We start from the raw sequence: 24,969 nt of genomic DNA on the forward strand, positions 1-24,969 counted from the left end.
GCAGAAAAGGACGTAGGGGTTACAGTGGACGAGAAGCTGGATGAGTCAACAGTGTGCCCTTGTTGCCAAGAAGCCTAATGGCATTTTGGGTTGTATAAGTAGGGGCATTGCCAGCAGATCGAGGGATGTGATCGTTCCCCTCTATTCGACATTGGTGAGGCCTCATCTGGAGTACTGTGTCCAGTTTTGGGCCCCACACTACAAGGAGGATGTGGAAAAATTGTAAAGAGTCCAGCGGAGGGCAACAAAAATGATTAGGGGGCTGGAGCACATGACTTATAGGTGAGGCTGAGGGAACTGGGATTGTTTAGTCTGCAGAAGAGAAGAATGAGGGGGGATTTGATAGCTGCTTTCAACTACCTGAAAGGGGGTTCCAAAGAGGATGGATCTAGACTGTTCTCAGTGGTACCTGATGACAGAACAAGGAGTAATGGTTTCAAGTTGCAGTCGGGGAGGTTTAGGTTGGGTATTAGGAAAAACTTTTTCATTAGGAGGGTGGTAAAGCACTGGAATGGGTTACCTAGGGAGGTGGTGGAATCTCCTTCCTTAGGAGTTTTTAAGGTCAGGCTGGACAAAGCCCTGGCTGGGATGATTTATTTGAGAATTGGTCCTGCTTTGAATGGGGGGTTGTACTAGATGACCTCTTGAGGTCCTTTCCAACCCTGATATTCTATGATTCTATGTAAGGAAGTTACATAGGCGCTGACTCCGTGGGTGCTTCATGGCTCCACAGGAAAAAAATGGTGCGTGCTCAACCCCCACCAGGAGCCCCACTATCAATGCCTCTCCAGTCAATATACAATGACTGGAAGATGAAGCTAGACAAATTCAGACTGGAAATAAGTTATAACTTTTTAACAGAAAGGATAATTAACCATTTGAACAACTTACCAAGGGTCATGGTGGAGTCTTCATCGCTGGCAATTTTTAAATCAAGATTGGATGTTTTTCTAAGTGATATGCTCTAGTTCAACCAGGAATTAATTCAGGAAATCTTATTCAGCCTATGACATACAGGTCGTCAGACTAGATGATCACAACTGTCCTTTTCTGGCCTTATAATCTATTAAACAATTCCTGCCTTTTCAGTCTCTTTTCATATGAAAGTCTCTCCAGGCCCCAAACATTCTTGTCACCCATTTTTGACACACCCCACTCCCATATATTTCTGCAATAGCCATTTTGAGCTGGGGTGGCCATTACTGTGCACAGTATTCTAGTGGAGGCAGTCCATTGATTTATATAATGGCATTATAATATTTTCCATATTATTCTCTATTCCATTCCTAATTTGTTAGTTTTTTTAACCACAGCTGTACATTGACCAGAGGTCTTCAGTGAGCTGTCTACAATGATTCCCATGTTCTTTTCCTTAGCTGACACCCCCAGTATGGTGTCTGAATAGTTCCAATTAGTCTGTCCCACATTTAGAACTTTGCATTTGTCAATGGCATATTTTACACAGCTACATTCACCGCTGCTTAAGTGTGTGCACATCTCCTTAGAAGTCAATGGACTTTGCCTGCTTATTATTTGGGCTGCACGATAATCATACTTAGTATTTATGTAGCATGTTTCATCAATACGTATCAGAGCACTTTAAAAAGGAGGGTAAATATCATTATCCTCATTTTACAAATAGGGAAAGTGAGGCACAGATAGGGGAGGCCTCAGAACAAGTGGCAAACCCTGGCTGCTCTGTGTTTATTCTTTGATGATCTGACCTCATGCATGGCTTACTGCCCTTTCTGTTCACCCACACACAACAAATATTTTGTGCTCTAGCAATGAGTTGTGAATAAAGGGCTGAGTACCACTGTTTATCCAAAATGTTACTGGTGATTTTTTGTCTTTTCACCAGTTCTGTAAAGATGTGAAGGTTTCTGGAATTTTGTGGTGTTAGTTCATAGTTTTTGTTGTCTGTGTCAAAAATCATTTTTCACCCAGGGGATAAATGAAAGAACGTTCACAGAAGAAAATAATAGGGAAGTTTACATTTTAAGTTCTAGCTGAGATCAAATTCTTCCCCTCACTGATATTTTTCAAAAGTAGAGTGATGAAAGGCTGACTAGTGGTGTTATTTGTCATTACGGTGAGCCTACAGAAAGCTGCAAAATGTTTAGAGCTTTTCCTCCAAATCTGTAAAAGTTAACATATAAGCAATGTGCTTTTTAAAGCAGCTTCGTCACATAGCTTAGGACCCAAATGGAGGATTTTGCAAAATTAAAGTGGGGGAAAAGGTGGGGGGTAATTCCTAAAAACTAAAATTTACAGAAATATTTTCATGGCGTTTGAAAAAGCAATTCAGATCCATCTCTACATTAAGGCAGCAGTAAAGGCATCTATATAAAGGAAAGGTTTGGCTCCACATGAATGTCAGATTGTTAGTGTAAAACAGCTAATTAAGAATTACATTTATAATGAAAGGGAGAAAAATGACATTCCATGTTTCATAACCTGGAATTGTTGGTGCAGTCTCCTTCATGTAGGATGAGTTAGGAATTTAGCAGCAAATGAGATATAATTGATCTGCCATATGAATCAGGTTTTCATGAAACAATAAGAACACTCAGGAAAAGGCATAATTCTTTTTTTCTTCCTAACAAGCTGACGACAACAGCAACATGTACTATGCTGTGGCATTAGTGAAACGGAACAATTCCAATGCTTTCACCATCAATGATCTGAAAGGGAAAAAGTCCTGCCACACAGGATATGGGAGAATGGCTGGATGGAACATCCCTATTGGTGTTCTAATTAAAAGGGGCTTTATTAGGCCCATGGACTGCAATATTCCTCAAGGTAAGGGTTCCACACATCAGAAGATGCAGACACAGTTTGGTTGTGCCTTTTTTATTCAGGGAAGAAAAGTCCCAAGAGAAGTTTCGTGGCTCTGTGTTATACTAGTGTGTTTCATATTGGTATTAAATGCTTATCTTGATGCCTGAGGATTAGATCTGTTATTCCTGGGAAGGCTCATGGGAGTGATGCATGTAAACCTCTGTGCATCACATTGAGAAATTCCTCTTGTAGAATAGAAAACCCCCTTTTTTTCCCCATTTCATCTTATGGTTAACTCACCGCAAAACAATATGGGCCCAGTCCTTCCTCTCCTGCAAGCAGTCCTTACAGAAGCAGTTGTAACACTGACAGACCTCAGTCATCAGCAGGTGGGATTGAACCTGGGGTCTCTGGACCTTAGTGCATGAGGCTCTACTGCATGAGCTAAACACCATAGAGCTGTTAGCTAAGGCTGTAGAACAGCCTCATTAATCTCCCTCTCTAAGTGGTCTTGGTACCACTAAATGGGTTTTCATGAAACAATAAGGACACCCAGGAAAAGGCATAATTCTTCTTTTCTTCCCAACAAGCTGACGACAACAGCAACATGTACTATGCTGTGGCATTAGTGAAATAGAACACTTCCGATGCTTTCACTATCAATGATCTGAAAGGGTGTGGGTTACGCAGTGTCAGGAGGTCTGTGGGTTACACAGTGTCATAAACGCTTTATACCTAAGGCCTTGGCTACACTTGAGAGTTACAGCGCAATAAAGCCACCCATAGCACTGTAACTCACTCCCCGTCCACACTGGCAAGGCACGTACAGCGCTGTATCTCCACGGCTACAGCGCTGCTTGTACTCCACCTCAGTGTGCACCTGTGGTGATAATTGCTATCAATGGGGCTGCTTGTGTAAGTAAGGCTTGCAGCATTAGGCTCTTTGTTACACTTTTTATGGAAGTCCCGAATGAAGAAGAAACATGGAGCCAAATTCTGTGCAACCCCACTGAAGACAATATGATCAGACAGAATTTACTGGAAGTCGGTGGAGAATTTGACCTACAGTTCTTGTGTATTTTCCAACCTATGTGCACTGATCTGCAAGAACAGACTTCTGGGCTAAATATTTGAAAAGCTATGGCTTAATTGGGTGTACAGATTGTGCATGGACCAAATCCTGAAAACTTTCTATTTCATCAAGACCTTATTGGAGTAAAGATTAAACAAGATCTGCAGGCTTTCGGCCCAGAATGAGTAGTTCTCGAAGTAGAGTTTTATCCCTGCAGTTGCATTTTAAATCAATAATGTGTGTGCAAATGAATGAACAAAGAAGTGGGCAGGCCTGGTATTGTAGGTACCTTCTTTAAATGTGCAAGTGTATTTTCTACACAGAAAGCACATCTTTGCGCTGAATTAATTGATTTGCATGTTTTAACAAACTGGACATGCAAAATCTTAAACCAACTTTCAGAAATGCAGCTGAAGTGCCTATTGTAATCAAAGCAGTTTGTTCCCCTGTTAACCAACTATAAGCTCAACATGTGCTCTTGGAGAATCTGACCCAATCTGTCCTTTGGCCTATCTTGCCAACTAACAATCTAGACTGCATTTTGAAGATGTTTTGAAAGATATAATTAGTCATTTCCAGTAAACCTAATATAATGTGCATGTTGCTGGCTTTTTAGTGAAACCTGCATTGTCATGTAATTAAATGATATTGTAACCTAGGTGTTTGGTGAATGGCTGACACTCACCTCTTCATGCTTTTTAAAGTCAGGTATGACAAAGCCTTGGCTGGGATGATTTAGTTGGAGATTGGTCCTGCTTTGAGCAGGGGGTTGGACTAGATGATCTCCTAAAATCCCTTCCAACCCTGATATTCTATAATTCTATGATCTTTCTCTTTCCAGCTGTGAGTGACTTTTTCTCTGCTAGCTGTGTGCCTGCAGCCAAGATGGACAATTACCCATCAAAACTCTGTGAGCTTTGCATTGGCGATAATAGTGGAAACAATAAATGCGATGCAAGTACCCAGGAACGTTATTATAGCTACAGTGGAGCCTTCAGGTAATGAACAAAATCATTGTGCAACGTGGATGCTTATTTTGCAAAAGATGAGGAGGCATTATTGTACTCAATGTAATTGTAGCCCTGTTGGTTCCAGGATATTAGAGAGACAAGGTGGGTGAGGTCAAGTAAAAGCTATTACCTCACTCACCTTGTTCTCTAATAAGTTTAACATGGCACTTATCCCGCAAATCTCTCCCAGAAGTCCAGCAATAAAAATGTACCAAAAAGCTTCCACTTCATGTCATCCATCTCTCTGTTGACACACCACCTCTTTGGTACATTAAGCATCTCTCTTTGTGTGCATCCATCACAGCCCTGGGTAGCACATGTTGCTGCAAGAAATTGCTTCTGTCCATGCCTGGATTGAGATGGTGGGGATTGGACTCCTGGAAAACTGTTAGATCCTAGACCACGAGTCTAGGAATACCATCTCCCCACCCAAATCCTCTCTCAGGAGTTAATCCCAGGACCAACACTGCTCTCAACAATAAAACAACTCTTATCTAAGCAGGGCAATGGTGGTGGAATGTGGGACTCACCCTTGCGGCACCTCCTGCTGGTCTCTTCCGGGCATTAGCTCTGCAAGCCTTGGAGCGCCCTCTGCAGGCCGGTCTCCCGCTGCCGCTTGGCCCCCATGTCCCCCCCCGGACCCTAGTTGACCCTTTCACTGGGTGCTGCCCCCTGGCCGTACACCCCCTCAATCTCAGGGTCTCCCCTCCACCCCATCCCCACCTCACCTCAGTTGTAGGCTACTGCCAGTCACCAACTAGCCCCCATTCCCTGGGGCAGACTGCAGTATAAGCCACTCCTCACTGGCAAGCAGGGTTTGGGCCTGCTGCCTTCCTCTGCCCTTGGGCTGCCCCCTGCAACACCAATACCTATTCGGTCTCATACTAGGCCTGCAGCCAGGGGGGTTTCCAGGCCAGAGTTCCCCAGCTCTGCCTCACTCTAGGCACCCTGAGCTTCCCAGCAGCCAGCCCCCCCCTCTCTGAAGGCAGAGAGAGACTGTTTGGGCTTCTGGCTCACAGCCTCTTATAAGGACCGGCTGGGCCTGATTGGGGCGTGGCCCCAGCTGCTACTGCCTTCCCCAATCAGCCCAGGATTTCCTTCACAGCCTCAGCCTTCTCCCAGAGCTGGCTTTAACCCTTCCAGGGCTGGAGCGGGTGACCACCCCACTACAAGTGGTATATAGCCAATCTGGGACTGCTAGTAGCAAATATCCCCAGTAGCCAGTGGTGGGATACTAAATGGAAAGGGCTCTGAGTTACTACAGAGAATTCTTTCCTGGTGTCAGAGTAGCAGCCGTGTTAGTCTGTATCCACAAAAAGAACAGGAGTACTTGTGGCACCTGAGAGACTTACAAATTTATTTGAGCATAAGCTTTCATGGGCTACATATTGAATCTATTTCCCCATGTTAAGTATCCCCACACTTTCTTGTCAACTGTCTGAAATGGGCCATCTTGATTATCACTACAAAAGTTTTTTTTTCTCCTGCTGATAATAGCTCATCTTAATTAATTAGCTTCTTACAGTTGGTATGGCTACTTCCACCTTTTCATGTTCTCTGTATGTGTATATATATCTCCTTACTATATGTTCCATTCTGTAGCCCACAAGAGCTTATGCTCAAATAAATTTGTTAGTCTCTAAGGTGCCACAAGCACACCTGTTCTTTCCTGGTGTGTGGCTTTTGGGTGCTGCTCAAATGCTCAGGGTCCAACTGATCACCATATCTGGGGTTGGGAAGGAATTTATTTACCAGGTCAGATTGGCAGAGACACTGAGGTTTTTCGCCTTACTCTGCAGCATGGAGCACAGGTCACTTGCAGGTTTAAACTAGTGTAAATGGTGGATTCTCTGTAACTTGAAGTCTTTAAATCATTATTTGAGCACTTCAATAACTCAGCCAGATATTATTGGTCTATTACAGGAGAGGGTGGGTGAGGTTCTCTGGCCTTTGTTGTGCAGGTCAGACTAGATGATCATGATGGTCCCTTCTGGCCTTAAAGTCTGAGTCTATGAGTAGCTGCCTTAAAACAGGATTTATTACAAATAAAGAGAATTAAAATAAATGGTTTGCATAACATACCTCATTTGGATACTCAGCCTGAGCCCAGAGAGGTTTTTTCCCCTAGCTTAGCTAGAGAAGAAAGAATGCTCTTGCATGTCTAAAGAGCAACTCCCTTCTCTGACCTCTGCTGTTCAATGTATCAGTGTCATGCTCCTGTGGCCAAGCGATAGCTGGTTCCCATTTCTTCACCCTAAATCCTTTATAAACCTCTGCCACCCAACCCCGGATCTAACCCTATTTTCCCCAAACACTTTTCTGAAGATAAATACACATACAGTAGGGTTGGCAAGCACTTGCTTTCCCACCTTCCAGGAGATAATAGCTGCCTTTCAAATGCCTAACTATTGAACTCAAGCACAGCCTTTTACAAATCATTTTGTCCGGCTGTATCCAGCTTATCCAGACTTCTTTTCTTTTTAACCACCTAAGCAATTTTCCCTTGCCATGGAATGTAGCTTAGTGGCAGACCCCAGACCTTCTGTCACACTTCATAGCTTCAGGTAATCATTTAGCAATCAACAAACTGATAAGCAACAAATGTCATTGTGGCTGAGCTGTGTCATTTGTTCTAAGATAATGTACCACCATGAAGGTGTCTCAAGTCTAGAGATGGATTAAGGTCTCCTGGGACCCTGGGCCAGAGCAAGGGTGGGGGCGCTGGCACTAGAACTGTGGCCCCATCCCAGCCCTTCCACCTGTGGCCCTACCCATGGTCCCACCCCATTCCTTCCCTTTTTCTGTGGCCCCATCCCCATTCCACCCTTGGCCCCGCTCCGTCCACTTGTGGCCCCACCCCATTCCACTCCCTCTGCCTGAGGCCCTGCCCATGGCCCCAACCCATTCCGCTCCTGCCCCACCACTCTCTCCTTTCCAGTGCACACCATCCCCCACTGAGGCCCCAAACCTGGGAAGCTCTGTCCCCCTGAGAGCTCCTCCAGCTCTGGGGCTGAGATGAAGGGAGATTTTTGCCAGGAGCCCCAAATTAGCTGGGGCCCTTGGGCATGGCCCCTTTGGCTTGTGAAGTAATCCGCCAATCCTCAAGTCTTATGTGGGAATCACAACATTTTTTTTATGAGGAGGAATTTCAAGAAGTGAAGATGTTTAGCCTAAGAGTTATGGGAAAGACTTGAATACAGGGTATAGGTATTTAAAAGGTTCATGCTACAACATTTAGGAGAAATTCAAGGTCATGATCTGATAGTAAAGGCTGTACCTGGGATTTATATTATGGGGAACGTTTTCTCTAAGAGAATCATGAGAATTTGGGCTAGACAGACTTCAGGAAGAGTGACTGGAAAAAGTGGGGAAATTGAACAGAATAGCTATTGTGGAATAAGCTTATTCCGCAATAGCCATTCAAGATCTATTTCCCCATGTAAGCAAACCCAAATAGAAATAGTTGGACACATCAAGTATACCTGCTGAATATGAGGTCTTTACAGAAATGGATAAGGAAATAGGAAAAGAATGGTCATTACTAGTCACTTTAAGTCACTTAGAAGCAGTGACTCTGAAAAAGATTTGGGGGTCCAGTTAGATAAGCAATTGAACATGTGCTCTCAGTGCAATGCTGTGGCCAAAAGCGAGAATGCAGTCCTTGGATGCATAAACAGGGGAATCATGAGTAAGTGTATGTCTACACTACAGGATTAATCCGAATTTATATAATTCGAATTTTGTAAACAGATTGTATAAAGTCGAATGTATGCGGCCACACTAAGCACATTAATTCGGCGGTGTGCATCCATGTACCGGGGCTAGTGTCGATTTCCGGAGTGTTGCACTGTGGGTAGTTATCCCATAGCTATCCCATAGTTCCCGCAGTCTCCCCCGCCCATTGGAATTCAGGGTTGAGATCCCAGTGCCTGATGGGGCAAAAAACATTGCCGCAGGTGGTTCTGGGTACAGCCTCACCCCCTCCCTCCATGAAAGCAACGGCAGACAACCATTTTGCGCCTTTTTTCCTGGGTGAACACTGCAGACTCCATACTACGGCAAGCATGGAGCCCGCTCAGCTCAAGACAGCAGTCATGAACATTGTAAACAACTTGCGTGTTCTCGTGCAGTTTATGCTGAGGCAGGACCAGAAAAACAAGGCAAGGAGGAGGCGGTGACGGCAGCACAGCGACAAGTGTGATGAGGATATGGACATGGACACAGAATTCTCTCAAACGGCGGGCCCCGGTGCTTTGGAGATCATGTTGTTAATGGGGCAGGTTCTAGCCGTGGAACGCCGATTCTGGGCCCGGGAAACAAGCACAGACTGGTGGGACCGCATAGTGTTGCAGATGTGGGATGATTCCCAGTGGCTGCGAAACTTTCGCATGCGTAAGGGCACTTTTATGGAACTTTGTGACTTGCTGTCCCCTGCCCTGAAGTGCCAGAATACCAAGATGAGAGCAGCCCTCACAGTTGAGAAGCAAGTGGCGATAGCCCTGTGGAAGCAACCCCAGACAACTACCGGTCAGTCGGGAATCAATTTGGAGTGGGCAAATCTACTGTGGGGGCTGCTGTGATGCAAGTAACCAAAGCAATCACTGAGGTGCTGCTACGAAAGGTAGTGACTCTGGGAAATGTGCAGGTCATAGTGGATGGCTTTGCTGCAATGCGATTCCCTAACTGTGGTGGGGCGATAGATGGAACCCATATCCCTATCTTGGCACCGGAGCACCAGGGTACCCAGTACATAAACCGCAAGGGGTACTTTTCAATGGTGCTGCAAGCACTTGTGGATCACAAGGGACGTTTCACCAACATCAACGTGGGCTGGCCGGGAAGGGTTCATGACGCTCGCGTCTTCAGGAACACTAATCTGTTTAAACAGCTGCAGCAAGGGACTTACTTCCTGGACCAGAAAATAACTGTTGGGGATGTTGAAATGCCAATAGTTATTCTTGGGGACCCAGCCTACCCCTTAATGCCATGGCTCATGAAGCCATACACAGGCAGCCTGGACAGGAGTCAGGAGCTGTTCAACTACAGGCTGAGCAAGTGCAGAATGGTGGTAGAATGTGCACTTGGCCGTTTAAAAGGTCGCTGGCGATCGTTACTGACTCGTTCAGACCTCAGCCAAACCAATATGGGGGAGGGATAGCTCAGTGGTTTGAGCATTGGCCTGCTAAACCCAGGGTTGTGAGTTCAATCCTTGAGGGGGCCACTTGGGGATCTGGGGCAAAATCAGTACTTGGTCCTGCTAGTGAAGGCAGGGGGCTGGACTCGATGACCTTTCAAGGTCCCTTCCAGTTCTAGGAGATGGGATATCTCCATTAATTTATTTAATTTAATATCCCCATTGTTATTTCTGCTTGCTGTGTGCTCCACAATCTCTGTGAGAGTAAGGGGGAGACCTTTATGGCGGGGTGGGAGGCTGAGGCAAATCGCCTGGCAGCTGATTACGCACAGTCAGACACCAGGGCAATTAGAAGAGCACACCGGGAAGCGCTGTGCATCAGAGAAGCTTTGAAAACCAGTTTCATGACTGGCCAAGCTACAGTTTGAAATTTCTGTTTGTTTCTCCTTCATGAAAACCCGCCCCCTTTATTGACTCATTCTCTGTAAGGAACCCACCCTCCCCCTTCCCCCAGCTTGCTTTCAAAGGAAATAAAGTCACTATCATTTAAAAATCATTTATGCTTTATTAATTGATTATAAAAAGAGGGAGAGAACCCAGGTGGGGTTTGGGAGGAGGATCAGCGGGAAGGAAAAGGGCACTAAAAAAAGGTTAAAAAAATGACAGCCTTTTGCTTGGGCTGTCCACTGGGGTGGAATGGGAGGGTGTACTGAGCCTCCCCCCCCTCCCCCCCCCGCGTTCTTACACGTCTGGGTGAGGAGGCTATGGAACATGGTGAAGGGGGAGGAGGGTTATACAGGGGCTGTAGCAGCACTCTGTTATCCTGCTGTTGTTCCTGAAGCTCCACCAGACGCCGGAGCATGTCTGTTTGCTCACGCAGCAGCCCCAGAGTTGCATCCTGCCTCCTCTGATCTTCCTGCCGCCACCTCTCATCTCGAGCGTCTCTCCTCTCCTCACGTTGGTCCCTCATGTCCTCACGTTGGTCCCTCCTGTCCTCACGTTCACTGGCTTCTTTCCTATACTTTGAAACCGTGTCCTTCCACTCATTCAGATGAGCTCTTTCACTGTGGGTGGATTCCATGATTTCTGCGAACATCTTGTCTCGCATCTTCTTTTTCCGACGCCTTATCTGAGATAGCCTTCGGGACGGAGGAGGGAGGTTTGAAAAATTTGCAGCTGCTGGAGGGAGGGAAAAAAGGAGAGAATTTTTTAAAAAGATACATTTTGCAGAACAATGCTTATACTCTTTCACGGTGACCAACACTATTCACATTACATAGTACATGTGATTTCTGTGCAAGGTCGTATTTTGCCTCTTAATATTGAGTGCCTGTGGCTTTGCTGCTAGAGATCGCAGACGCAGGTCCAGGCAACAGAATTTGGCTTGCATGCAGCCATGGTAAGCCATTGTCTTTCAGCTTCTGCGTCCTCCTTTCCCACATACCAAGCAAAGCCCGTTGAGTGCTGCGGTTTTCCTGTTAACCTTCAGCAGCAGAAAACAAACTAACCGCCCCCCATCCAATTCTCTGGATGATCACTTTATCCCTCCCCCCACCGTGTGGCTGGTATCAGGGAAGATCCCTGCAGGAACCAAACTAACACACCCCACCCCGCCATGAATTCTCTGGGATGATCGCTTTACCCCTTCCCCCACCGCATGGCTGGTATCAGGGAAGATCCCTGCTAGCCAAACGCGAAAAGCTCTGGGCCAATTCCCCCCCACCCCCAGCGCTTGGCTAACGGCAGGGAAAGATTTCTTTTCAGCCACATGCAAACAGCCCAGTAGGAACGGCCACCTCTGTCCCCTTAATTAAATTCCCATATTTCAACCAGGTTACCATAAGTGATATCACTCTCCTGAGGATTACACAGCGAGATAAAGAACGGATGTTGCTTGAATGCCAGCAAACACCAGGACCATACGCTGCCAGGCTTTGTCATGCAGTAATACCAGATTACTTCCTGCAAGCATGGCGCGGTCAAGTGTCCTACCATGGAGGACGGAATAAGGCTGCACTGCCCAGAAACCTTGTGGCAAGGCTTTTGGAGTACCTCCAGGAGAGCTTCATGGAGATGTCCCTGGAGGATTTCCGCTCCATCCCCAGACACGTTAACAGACTTTTCCAGTAGCTATACTGGCCGCGAATGCATCTCATGTCCTCAGGGCAAAGTAATCATTAACAAACGCTTGCTTTTAAAACAAGTTTTATATTTTAAAAGGTAAACTCACCTGAGGTCCCTTCCATGGGGTCATGGTCTTGGATACTGGCTTGGGAGGGTTGGGAGGGTACTTCAGTCAGGCTGAGAAAAATATCCTGGCTGTTGGGGAGAATGGAGTGCTGGGTGCTCTCGTCGTCCTCCTCCTCCTCCTCCTCTTCCCAGTCCGCAGAATCCTCAGGTGTAGCTAATGAGATTATCCCCGCCTCGGAATCCACGGTCAGAGGTGGGGTAGTGGTGGCGGTCCCCCCTAGAACTGCATGCAGCTCGGCGTAGAAGCGGCATGTCCGTGGCTCTGACCCGGAGCGACCGTTTGCCTCCTTTGTTTTTTGATAGGCTTGTTGAGCTCCTTGACTTTCACGCGGCACTGATCTGAGTCCCTATTGTGGCCTCTCTCCATCATGCCCTTGGAGATTTTTTCAAAAGTTTTGGCATTTCGTCTTTTCGAACGAAGTTCTGCTAGCACTGAATCCTCTCCCCATATAGCAATCAGATCCAGTACCTCCTGTACGGTCCATGCTGGTGCTTTTTTTCGATTATCGGCCTGCATGGTTACCTGTGCTGATGAGCTCTCTGTGGTCACCTGTGCTCTCCACGCTGGGCAAACAGGAAACAAAATTCAAATGTTCGCGGGGCTTTTCCTGTCTACCTGGCCAGTGCATCCGAGTTCAGATTGCTGTCCAGAGCGGTCACAATGGTGCACTGTGGGATAGCTCCCGGAGGCCAATACCATAGAATTGCGGCCACACTAACCCTAATTTGAAATGACAATATCGATTTTGGCACTACTCTGCTCGTCGGGGTGGAGTACAGAAATCGATTTTAAGAGCCCTTTATTTCGAAATAAATGGCTTCGTTGTGTGGACGGGTGCAGGGTTAAGTCGATTTAACGCTGCTAAATCCGAATTAAAGTCATAGTGTAGACCAGGCCTAGGAGTAGAGAGATTACTTTACCTCTCTGTCTGGCACTGGTGCAAGCACTCCTGTAATACCATGTCCAGTTCTGGTGTCCACAGTTCAAGAAGGATGTTGATAAATTGGAGAGGTTTCACAGAACATGGGTTTACCAAAGATGCATCATGCCAGGCTAACCTGATTTTCTTCATTGAGAAAATAATTCATTTTTTTAGATAAGGGAAATACAGTAGATCTAATATACTTGGACTTCAGTGAATTATTAGAAACTTTACTGTGCGGAAAATTATTAGTTAAATTAAAGAAGATGGGGATTAGTAGAAGAATTGTAAGGTGGATAAAGAACTAGCTAAAGGGGAAAAGTGGAAGAATTCATATCCCAAGAGGATGCATATCGAGCCAAAGACTCTAGGTGTAATAAATGCACAAAGTATGGACATTTTGTGTCTGTTTGTCTCACCAAAGCAGTTAGGGAGTTGACTCATATTACAGGCAATCAAGAGACACTGTTTCTGGGATCTATCAGGTGTGATGAGACAGAACCTGCTTGGAGAGTGAAACTTGCCTATTCATGGAAAGACTATTGACTTTAAAAGTGATTCAGGAGTAGACCTCACAGTCGACTGAGACAGGATTTATAATAACCTTCAACCCCTTCCAGAGCTGAAGTCACCTGACACAACTCTGCCTAGCCCTGGAAGTAGGGTGACCAGAGAGCAAGTGTGAAAAATCAGGACAGGGGGTGCGGAGTAATTGGCACCTATATAAGAAAAAGCCCCAAATATCAGGACTGTCCCTATAAAATCGGGACATATGGTCACCCTACCTGGAAGTATTCTGAGCTGCATGGGTCAGTTCACTATGGAAATAATTTACAAAGACAAAAGCTATGCGTTCCGATACATATTATCAAAGATCAACAATTTGCTTAGATGCAGCATGGTAGCCATGATGGGCCTAATGAGAAATGTGGAAGAATTCGATGGAGTATTTGAGGATATTGGACTTTGGAAAGGAGATCCAGTACAAATCAACTTGAGAAAATACTGAACGATACAATGTACAATTACCTGAAAGGGGGTTCCAAAGAGGATGGATCGAGACTGTTCTCAGTGGTACCAGATGACAGAACAAGGAGTAATGGTCTCAGGTTGCAGTGGGGGAGGTTTAGGTTGGATATTAGGAAAAACTTTTTCACTCAGAGGGTGGTGAAGCACTGGGATGGGTTACCTAGGGAGGTGGTGGAATCTCCTTCCTTAGAGATTTTTAAGGTCAGGCTTGACAAAGCCCTGGCTGGGATGATTTAGTTGGGGATTGGTCCTGCTTTGAGCAGGGGGTTAGACTAGATGACCTTCTGAGGTCCCGTCCAACCCTAATATTCTATGATTCTATGATACAAATACCTCTAACAAACAGACCTTGGAAGATACTAGCTGAAGATTTATGCAGATTCAAAGGACATCATTACCTGATCGTTGTGGACTATTTTTTCAAGTATATAGAAATAATGTACTTGAAAGACATAACATGTTACAATGTTATAGAGAAACTGAAGTGCATTTTTGCTTACTTAGGTATTCCATATTAACTAGTGATAGACAACAGACCACAATTCACTGCAATGGAATTTAAATCTTTCTGAACCAAATATGATTTTGATCATATTACTAGCAGCCTACATTACCTACATGTGTGTGGAGAGGCTGAGAGAGCTGTACAGACGGCCAAGAAAATCCTATAGCAGGAAGAGCCATTCCTTGCTCTTGTGAGTTATAGATCAATACCAATAACAGCTACTGGATCTGGTTATTGATAAAATGTATAGTCAAATGCTTGACCACACTTTGTTTCATCATGAAATAGTCTCAGGAGACCAAAATAACCAATATCAGACAAATGTATTGGTATGAGCTTATAATAATATAGTACAGGAAAAAAGCTCTATACAATACCAGTCTCCAGGAAACCATCTCATGTAGTGTTGTTACATTCACCTTAAGCAAAAGGTGTGCTCCGAAAGTTACACATTTCAGCTGATTGTATTTGTATGATAATTTTACAAATTACATATTTCTTTACATGTCATGAAAATTCAACTAATCAATTTGTTCTAGTTCCTTAACATGTCCTGTTCCTGTCCTTATCTTTGTTTTGGATATTAGCACTCCAGGTACTGGTCCATGAAGGTATTTTCTAGGTTTGTACCAGGGTAGAACAACCATTATGTCTTGTCCTCTTCCTTTGGGATATTCCAGTACTGGCCTGAGAGACTAACTCCCTACCTTTTGCTATGGTAAAATACCTCATATGTCCTGATCTTGACAGCTTTCCTATCTACTTACGCCAAAGCTTATTTCAGCTAATGCAAGGTGCTATGGGCTATTTAGCATGAGTGAATAGGGTTATAGTAAAGGTATAGGCCAATTTAGTATAGAACTGCTATCATGTTTGTGCTTAAAGCTGTTTGTGCTTAATACATACAAGCAGTGGTGTAGCCAGGTGGAAGAAACAGGGGGAGCGGAAAAAAAAAAAGGCGCCACCCGCAGCAGCGCTTTTACTGACGGGGCAATGCTCTGGGTCTTCAGCGGGACCTTCACTCGCTCCACAGGTCTTCGGCAGCATTTCGGTGATGAAGCTTCAGTGCCGCCGAAGACACTCGGAGCTAGTGAAGTGCCCATTGCCGAAGACTCGGAGCGCCGCCCTGTCAGTAAAAGCGCCGCAGCGGGTGGTGCCTTTTTTTTCCCCCGCTCCCGGGTGAGTAAAATTAAAAAGGCGCCATTTGTGCTCAGTGTGGGAGTGGCTGCTGCCCCACTCCCCCCTAGCTACCCTACAGCATACATGGTCTGGATAATACATATTAATATGAGCTAGATAGATATAAATATTGATTGTTATATAGAGAGATAGATATATGCTAACCGGCATATATTGGTCAACATAGACTAGCACAGCTCCTGAAGGTAAGACAGTTCAGAAGTACAAAAGAATTATTTGCAAAAGAATCTATCACCAAAGTGGACAGATATGAAGAAAGTAGCCATATTGGATGAAAAGGCAAAAAGAGCTTACGAATGCTTTTACAACAGCTGACACTCGGTTAGAAAATTGCAGTGTCTAGAACCTGGTGACTCCATTTGTATCAAATTGGATGAAGAAAAAGTTTGGCCACTTCCAGCTGCATGGGCAGCATGAATAAGAGGCTGGAAGGTTTAACCTCCCCAAAAAAGGCTGGCCATGTAAGGAGCAAGAAATCCCAGATGTAGCACAGGTCACCTCCCTTTGGAGGGATGCCATCCCGCTGCCTTTGGAGCACTGCCACCGGAAGCACCCTAGAAGTAGGAGGGGCACCAGTTCCTGGACTGTGTCCCCACCTGTGCTCCACCCCTGCTCCTCCCCGAGGCCCTGCTGTTGCTCAGTCTCTTCCCGTGAAGCCTCGCCCCCCCCACACCGCCTCTTCCCCCTAAAGCCCCCTTCTTCGTTCTGCCTCTTCCCCCGAGTCTCTCCCACCTGCCACTTGTTCCTCTCCACCCTCTTTCCCCGTTGCTTGTCCTTAAGGCAGGAAAAAGGTGGGAGGGCATAGCCTTCCCACTTTTAAAAGTGATGGGCTATGCCCTCCCACTTTTTTCCTGCCTTAAGGGCGAACGATGGGGGGACGGGGAAGGGATGCAGAGGAGTGAGCGGTGGGCGGGGGACCTTGGGGGAAGAGGTGGAGCGAGGACAGGGCCTCAGGGGAACAGGCAGGGTGGTAAGAGGTGGCATGGGGGAAGGCCTTGGGGGAACAGGCCGAGCAGGGGCAGGGTCTGGGGGCAGAGGGAGCTGCCATCGCTCACATAAGCCTCCCCAAATGAAAGAGTCACACACCACCTATGTCCAGCTGTCATAAAGAAAAAGAATTCAGCACCTAGGCCATATGTGATGGAGACCAACATTGGAAAGTTCAATAGAAACCATCAACATCTACAGTTTGCTCTTCAGAAAATACAGTCAACAAAGCAAACTCTACTGATGAGATGCAGAGCAAGAAGATGATGACTCAAGACTTCCAAACCACCAACAACTAGATGACAAAGTTGTTATGTGTTTGGGTTGTGTAGTTAGAAAACCAGTATGATTCAGAGACATGTTACAGACTGAACTTCAAAGACAGCGTGATAGTGTAAATTTTGTAAATGATAAGAGAAGTTAAAGGAGGTGATGAAATGGACTGCTAAACTGTATTCTACTATTCCACCAATAGGTGGTGCTATGTGTAACATTTTATTTAAGTGACCCTTAGTCATACTTGGCAAAACATTAAGGGATCTTATAGTGAACACATCTGGTGTGTATCCCTCTGAGGAGGAAGCTCTTTTCTCAGTCCATAACTGATACAGCAGCCTGACCTGCTAATAGAAGCCCTGCAACCTACCATGTACAAGAAACACATAAGTAGTGAAGTCAGTAAGGTCACTTTTATGAGTAATATATGCTAGATCAGATCCTAATCTTTTGAAGTATTTTGGTAGACAGTTTTTATGAAAGCTACTATACAAACTAAAGATGCATTCATTACATTGCACTGTATTGAGTTTGTATGTCATTGCATTGTATTGCATTGAATTTTGTCTCTTATTTATTTTAAGGTGTCTGATGGAGGATTCTGGTGATGTGGCCTTTGTCAAGCATTCAACAGTTTTTGAGAACACCGATGGTATGTAGTTTTAAATACGTTTTTATTACAACTCATTATTTTTGTAGTCCTCTTTATTCTGAAGCATTCAGTGAGTCACAATGGCGAGTTTCCTTTTTCAGGTAACAATGCTGATTCCTGGGCTCTTCACCTGCAGTCCAGCGACTTCCAGTTACTGTGTCCAAATGGAGCCCGTGCTGAAATCACTCAGTTTGCTCAGTGTCACTTGGCTCAGGTGCCTGCCCAGGTTGTCATGGTCCACCCAGACACCAACATTTTTGCTGTATATGGACTACTGGACAAAGCTCAGGTATAATTTACAATTAGTTCACCTGATGAGGTGGCCATTCTCAGATTATTATGAGCAGGGGTATCCAAACTTGGTCCAATCACAGGCTGCAATGGCAAATTTCCAAAAGCCTAAGGAATGCTCCTAATTTCATCATTTAAAAATATAAAATAAAATGTACACCACCATAATACTTGTTTATCCTGAAGTCTTCCTAAATTCATAATAGAAATGCAACAGCTACATGAGAAAAGAGCATGTATGATAAATTATTGTAATTATATAGAAGACTTTTGAAAGCATTATGCCTTCCAGGACTTAGTAGCAGACGCTCCAAAAAAAACCCCTCAAACTATTCAGTTTATTATAGGTGGTGCAGGTACTGACACCTAAACTTAAGGTTGCCCGACACTTTCCATTATAAGACTCTGTTTTCAGTTGCTTATAACTTTACTAAACTTAAACAACTGGGACTAAAATTTTCCATGCTGGGTGTCTGCTTCAAGATGAATGTTTTGAGAAAGTTTCAGCTAAAATGGTTCAACTGTTTCTGAGCACGAGATTAGAGGAAAATACGTTGTTTTGCTCATGTTAATAAAACACCATGTTGTTGACCGCTAATGACTCCATGCTTTGGAGCAGGGACTTGAAATTTGGCAGGGGGTCACCCTATTGTCAAGGATGTGCCTTTTGCAAGCCCCTTGGAAATCTGTCCAACTATAGCTGAGTTAGACGCTTATGAAAATTTCAGTGTGCACGTACTCTGTAATGATCTGTTTGGCAGCTAAATTCTCTGAAGATTCTGTCTCCACTGAGCATGTGCCATCCCAGGGATGCAGTAGCTGAGCAGGGCTTTCCCTGATACTGGCTACCGAGGGCTGCTGTGATGCCCCACACAGGAACTAAGAATATAGAGACTGTCTTTCCTGGACTCTCCATGCTCCCCCTGTTAGCACCCTGGAAGCACAGAGGAGGAAGAAGGTTGATTTGAATTCATCATTTTTAACAATGTTGCCTTCTCCAATACTAAGATACTAGTAATGGTCCTATAATATTGTTAGGATTTCTTTTGTTCTAATATTCTTTAAAAACTCCTTGTTTTCATTGTCACTGCCCGCTATGGGTTTTTTCTGATGTTTTTAGCTTTCTTTAACAAATTTATACACTTCATAACTTCACATTTTCTATTTATATACCTTTTTCCCCATTTGTTTTTTATTTTATTTTATTTTATTTTATTTTATTTTTAATTGCTGCCTTCACTTTGACACTGAACCAGGGAGCAGAATTTGGCCCTTATCTATTACATTTTAAATACATGGATGGATGTGACAGCCAACTACAGTGGGAGTTCCAGACAGAAAAAAGGTTCAAGTTATGCCATAACGATCACAGAAAATATCTTGCTAATTGGCTTCAATATTGGGAGTCTTAGGAGACTGGCCAAGGACTGAATGGGCTTGACACTGAAGAAGCTTTTCACCCTTAACTGGAATATTCTATTGGGCTCCTTTAACTAACACAAAAGGTTACTCCAAATTGATTTTTAAAACTTATGATAATATAAAAGGCAAATAATTTGAAGTTAAAATTGTTTGTGAGCCTCTGAGCAATGGGGAGGGTTAGTTTCCACTGTGTTATGTATGCTGCTAAAGATGAATATAGCACTGGCTATGTAATACAAACTCTGATACTAATAAAAGAAGAACAGGAGTACTTGTGGCACCTTAGAGACTAACAAATTTATTAGAGCATAAGCTTTCGTGCTTATGCTCTAATAAATTTGTTAGTCTCTAAGGTGCCACAAGTACTCCTGTTCTTCTTTTTGCGGATACAGACTAACACGGCTGCTACTCTGAAATCTGATACTAATGGAAACTTCATTGCTTTCAGGATTTCTTTGGAAATGACAGCAATGGAAATGGATTCAAAATGTTTGATTCCTCAGATTTCCTAGGAACAGATTTAATCTTTAAAGATTCCACCGTTAAGATTGTACCAGTAGGAGAGAAAACAACCTATGCAGAATGGCTGGGAAGTGAATATATAGATTCTCTTAAAGGGATGCAATCACCACAGTGCTCTGGGGCAGGTGAGCCAGCATTTTTTGATGTATGTGAGATTGATTTTTTCTCTCTCTTCCTCTTTCGTATTAATTGTAAGATGCTGTCTGATCCTTATGGACTGGACAATTCCCAGGTTCCATGACATGGCCACTGGGTTTCTGTGCTGTGGAGGAGGGACAGTTTTTGGACCTTGGGAGACAGAGCAGTGTTGGGACTCCTGGATAATGAATCCAATCTGTCCATCTTGATGGAATGCTCCTACTTCCATTGCCTCTGTTCGGCTTCTCCCCTTCCTCACCTCATGTGGTTCCCAACTTCTGTCTGAAGTCAGCAAACAGCAGCGGATGAGTGTATGCTGGGAGCGCAGGCTGGGGACAGAGAATAAACTGTGGAATCCAGAGTAGCTTCTTGCATCATGCAGATGCTGGTGGCTGGGAAAGGTATCCAGCGAGGCTCTTCACCAACTGGAAGGAAGCAAGGGATCCCAGCATTCACTGGGGGCTGAGGAAAACTAGGGAGATTGCAGGGGTTATGTTTTGCAGCTGGGAAGGAGAGTTCAGGAGCAGATGAGTTAAGTACATGTGTTCACTGAATTTGTTTATATTTGAATAATCAGCATATATTTGCACCTCAATGTCACCGATCTCTGCTTAGGAAAAGATGTCATTTTGCTCTGTGATATTTAAATTGGTGCGGGAATGATTTGGGTGATCATTTGGGAATGATCTGGATCTAGAACCTTTCTGCATGGTGTGGTCAATGCCTCTGAGGAGCTAAAAACTGTATTTGGAGCCGATTAAATTGATTAGCTTGCTCCTGTATAACTATTTCACAATCAGCTAGCAGTCAGATCAGCTTCTAACCCTTAGTGCTCAATTTGTATTTTTATTTGTAGCTGCAATATCCATGAACATCATTGTGCTGCCGGTGGCTAGTGTCCTTCTGATTAGATTCTACTCGTGATCATCAGGCCGTTCCTTGGATTAACAGATATTCAGCATAATAAACTGAAATACTGGTAAATAATAATATTAATAAACGGAAATAAAACTTAGAAAATGAATGAGAGACGCATGTGGAGAGCAGCAGAATTATCCAGGCTATTCCCTGATGCTCTATATATCCATAAAGGTAATGGGAGATCTGGGAGGGTGGGAAACGGATGTAGTTTACAGCCTCGTCCTTGCCGCCTTCCCTTTGCTTCCCTGCCTCTCTTACGGATGCTGTTCCTAGCCATGGCACTTCAATGCCAAAGGAAATAGGCTCCAAATACAGTCCTGCTGTTGCATGTCCCAAAAATAAACTCTGAGGTGTCTGATACTCACAACTATGGATAATTTTTGGTCACGTTTTTTTTTTTAAAAAGGTGCCCTCAGAACTTAATCCAAACTTTTTCAAGTTGTACAGTCAACATTTCCTGATGGAAGAGATTAAAGGCCTATCCCAGTGGCCTGGTAGCACTCTCCCATTTGTCCTTCTCATTGTCACAGGGGAGTCCCTGAAGTGGGCATAATTTCTGTCTATGACATTGAATCACACACACCATTTTTGTATTGTTCTCTGAAGAACTAAATTTCAGTTGAAATACTTACCGAATAGGAGCTTTATGGATAAGCATCTTCTTTGTAAGGTTTCCTCTTCTCTTCTCACCATCCCATTACTTACTTACTTACTTGTAATGTGGTTCAGGATAAATTCAGCTTACCTACTTCTCATTTGGGGAATGTGAAGTTTCAGTTAGATTAGTGTAATCCTTCTGTCCCTCTGAGTTGGCAGCAACAAGGGCCGCGTTCAGTATGTAGGGGTTCCGTTTCAATAACGCAATGCAAAACCGGCTCGAGCCCCCACTCAGTGACCTGGGACAATTACATACCACCCCCCCGGGCACCTCTAGGAGGCAATACTTCCCCTCTCGCAAGCACGGAGTCTGAGTGTAGCAAAAGCCTTTTAATAAAGGAGGGAAACAATGTGGCATTATGTTGGGGAAACACCACAAACAGGATTCATAACACAAACCATGAGCAAAAGACCCACCTCCAAGTAAGTTTGGCAGTGTCCTTTTCCCCTCGGGGTCTTAAGTCCAATCACCCCAAAGTCCAACAACCCAAAAGTCTCTGTCCCTGGTCAGTACCGCCCCAGAGAATGGGGGGGGGCACACAGGGTGTTAAGGGGCACCCTTATGTGGTCCGAGGCCGACTGCCCCACCTCTCCGTGGAGTTCTGCTGCAGCCTTCACCACAAACAGCTCCACTGTACCCTCCGCTCTGCTCCTCCAGCCGTCCCATGAGCCACTCCAGCCGTTCCCGCAAACTGCTCTGCTCCACTCACTGTTCCGTGGGCCACTCCAACTGCCCCAAAAACTGCTCCGCTCTGCCAGCCACTCCACTCCACCAGCCGTCCTATGAACCGCTCCAGCTGTCCCCATAAATCACTCTGCTCACTGTTCTGTGGGCCGCTCCAACCATCCCACAAACTGCTCCACTCTCCCAGCCGCTTAGCAATAGATCTTCAGGCTCCCCCACTAGTTAACACAGCACTCAGTGATCTCAGCTCAGTAATTTTAACTCTTTTAGTGATTTCAGCTTGTAGTAGGGGAGCCCCAGTGCTGGTGCACCATTGGCTCAAAGTGAATTCAGCTCAGCAGCCTCTAGCTAGACTCCTAATAAAATCAAAATTAGCTCTGCTATCCAACAGTGGAGAGAGGAGGCAGTGCAATTGGTGTTCCAGACCCACAAAAGGCACCCATATCATCAGATACACATCCTAATCTCTCTCAATTCACTGGGTTTTGGAACCCATGTCCCTTGTCTAGCGAGTGCTACTTAGGTGATGGTGAGACCCTCTGTCATAAAACAATTTAATTCACATAACCAGGGTAACAACACTTTATTCACATAACCAGGGTAACAACACTTTATTCCTCCTGCCCCAATAACAGAAAAACTGGGGATCCCACAGCTGCCAAAGTGACCATTTTGGGCTGCCGTGGGCTCACGCTAGGCAGGGTGGGTGTGCCTATGCAAACAAGATCAGCCCCTGAAGTTCTTTTCCACACTCGCCATAATTCACCACCAGATGTCAGGGTAGAGCTCATCCTGACTCTGCTTACATTGCTTTCCTCCCACTTTCAAATGACCTGAATCATGATTTTTGTTCCTTAAGCCATGAAGAGTTCCTTGCAACTCTTCCATAGCCAAAGTGTCCCTCCAGGCCACAAAATGCTGAGTTGGTACCCTATAGTGCTCCCAAGTCCTGATTGAAGAGATTAGGAGTCAGACTCTGAGTCCCAGCATAGTACTGTCACTCATGCACTGGGCTCACTCAAAACTAAAACTTTTGAGTGTTTTTTTTACACACACTTTTTTTCTGAATACAACTTTTTTAGTGACATGGAGCTTGACACACAAACACCTATATAAAATCCCCTTAAAAGAGTATATCTGGAACATTAATGGGCAGCTCATTGTCAAGCTGAGTCACCGTGGGACACATACAGCTGGTAAGATTATAATAAGAATGACCATACTGGGTAAGACCAATGGTCCATCTAACAAAGTGTCCTGTCCTCTAACAGTGACCAATGCCAGATGCTTCAGAGGGAATGACCAGAACAGGGGAAGTATCAAGTGATCCATCCCCTGTTGTCCACGCCCAGCATCTGTAAGTCCGAGGTGTAGGAACACAGGGTTGCATCCCTAACCATCATGGCAAATAGCCATTGATGGACCTATCCTCTATAAACTTATCTAATTCTTTTTTGAAGCCTGTTATTGTCTTGGTCTTCACAACATCCCCTGACAACAAGTTACACAGATTGACTGTGTGTTGTGTGAAGAAGTGCTTCCTTTTGTTTGTTTTAAACCTGCTGCATATTAATTTCATTGGGAGAGCTCCTGCTTCTTGTGGTCTGCATGTCTTTCTGTACAAGAAATCTGTATTATAAACAGACAACTGCAATATGTATGTGCATTTGTGTAATTAATATTTAGTTGCCAGGTCAGTGTGCCTGCTTCTTAAGGGATCCCCTATTTTAACACTAATAAAGAATGTTTTTAAACACACATCAGCAGGGAGAATTCTCTAACAATGCCTCCATCATTTTGCATTGATGGTGTTTGTAAGGGACATGAATATTGGCTTTAAATGTTTTGCTGTTTCCCCTTTGAGTGTGTATAATCCTTTTAAGATCTCACGGTACTTCTGAAGGTTCTGACTCCCTTTTCTAAGGCCATTCTCCCCCGGCTTCCCCAAGTCACACCTAATACTATTGGTTTTGCTGCCTATGTCCTTCCCGATGTAAGCCTCATGTCTGAAGCCCTAGAGAGTGGGGACAGTTGGTGAATAAGGAGAAAAGTGGCCCAGAGATGCTTGAGAACACAAAATGAATAGGCCAGCCTCATTCGCATTTCAGTTATGTGACAAGTTGGGGCATTTTAGTTAAAATACAGTTAAGTTTTGTGTGTTGGGAAATAAAATACTATTATTCATGTTGGAAAATGGAAGGACTGCACCAAATATGCCTGGGGCAAGGGGTCACCCTGACTAGACCATAGTCAGGCACCCATAGGGAAGGGAGCCTGGATAGACCTAATAGAAAAGATAGATTTCTTTTTCCATAGGGAGTTTCTCTCTGATGATGAGGACTCTGTTAAGGGTTCTATATACTACTGATCCTTTTTGAAGGCTCAGCACAGAGGTAGTCTCAAGAGAGCAGATGGCTTCAAGACAACAACCAGAGCTGAAGCAGATGGTGGTGCTGAGGTACCTTGGACTGAAGCTGTAAAGAGCAGAGACTCTGGTGCAGGTCTTCATACCCA

General features: G+C 44.6%; 1 protein-coding gene across 3 annotated transcripts in view; it reads left to right on the forward strand.

The window, feature by feature from the left end:
* Positions 1-24,213, forward strand: part of MELTF (melanotransferrin) — a 74,155-nt gene extending 49,942 nt beyond the window's left edge. For 2 of the 3 annotated variants that reach the window (XM_054040928.1, XM_054040929.1), the window contains 6 exons: positions 2,608-2,802; positions 4,695-4,851; positions 17,752-17,819; positions 17,921-18,108; positions 19,981-20,179; positions 21,049-22,994. In XM_054040928.1, coding sequence (XP_053896903.1) covers positions 2,608-2,802; positions 4,695-4,851; positions 17,752-17,819; positions 17,921-18,108; positions 19,981-20,179; positions 21,049-21,116 — 875 coding nt within the window. In that variant the 3' untranslated portion in view covers positions 21,117-22,994. Of the gene's footprint in view, positions 1-2,607; positions 2,803-4,694; positions 4,852-17,751; positions 17,820-17,920; positions 18,109-19,980; positions 20,180-21,048; positions 22,995-23,726 lie in introns of those variants that run through there. The other variant, XR_008446342.1, reaches the window with a different exon arrangement.
* Positions 24,214-24,969: the final 756 nt, after the last annotated feature.

Source organism: Malaclemys terrapin, chromosome 9 (genome assembly GCF_027887155.1).
Source record: "Malaclemys terrapin pileata isolate rMalTer1 chromosome 9, rMalTer1.hap1, whole genome shotgun sequence".
NCBI classification, from domain to species: Eukaryota; Metazoa; Chordata; order Testudines; family Emydidae; genus Malaclemys; species Malaclemys terrapin.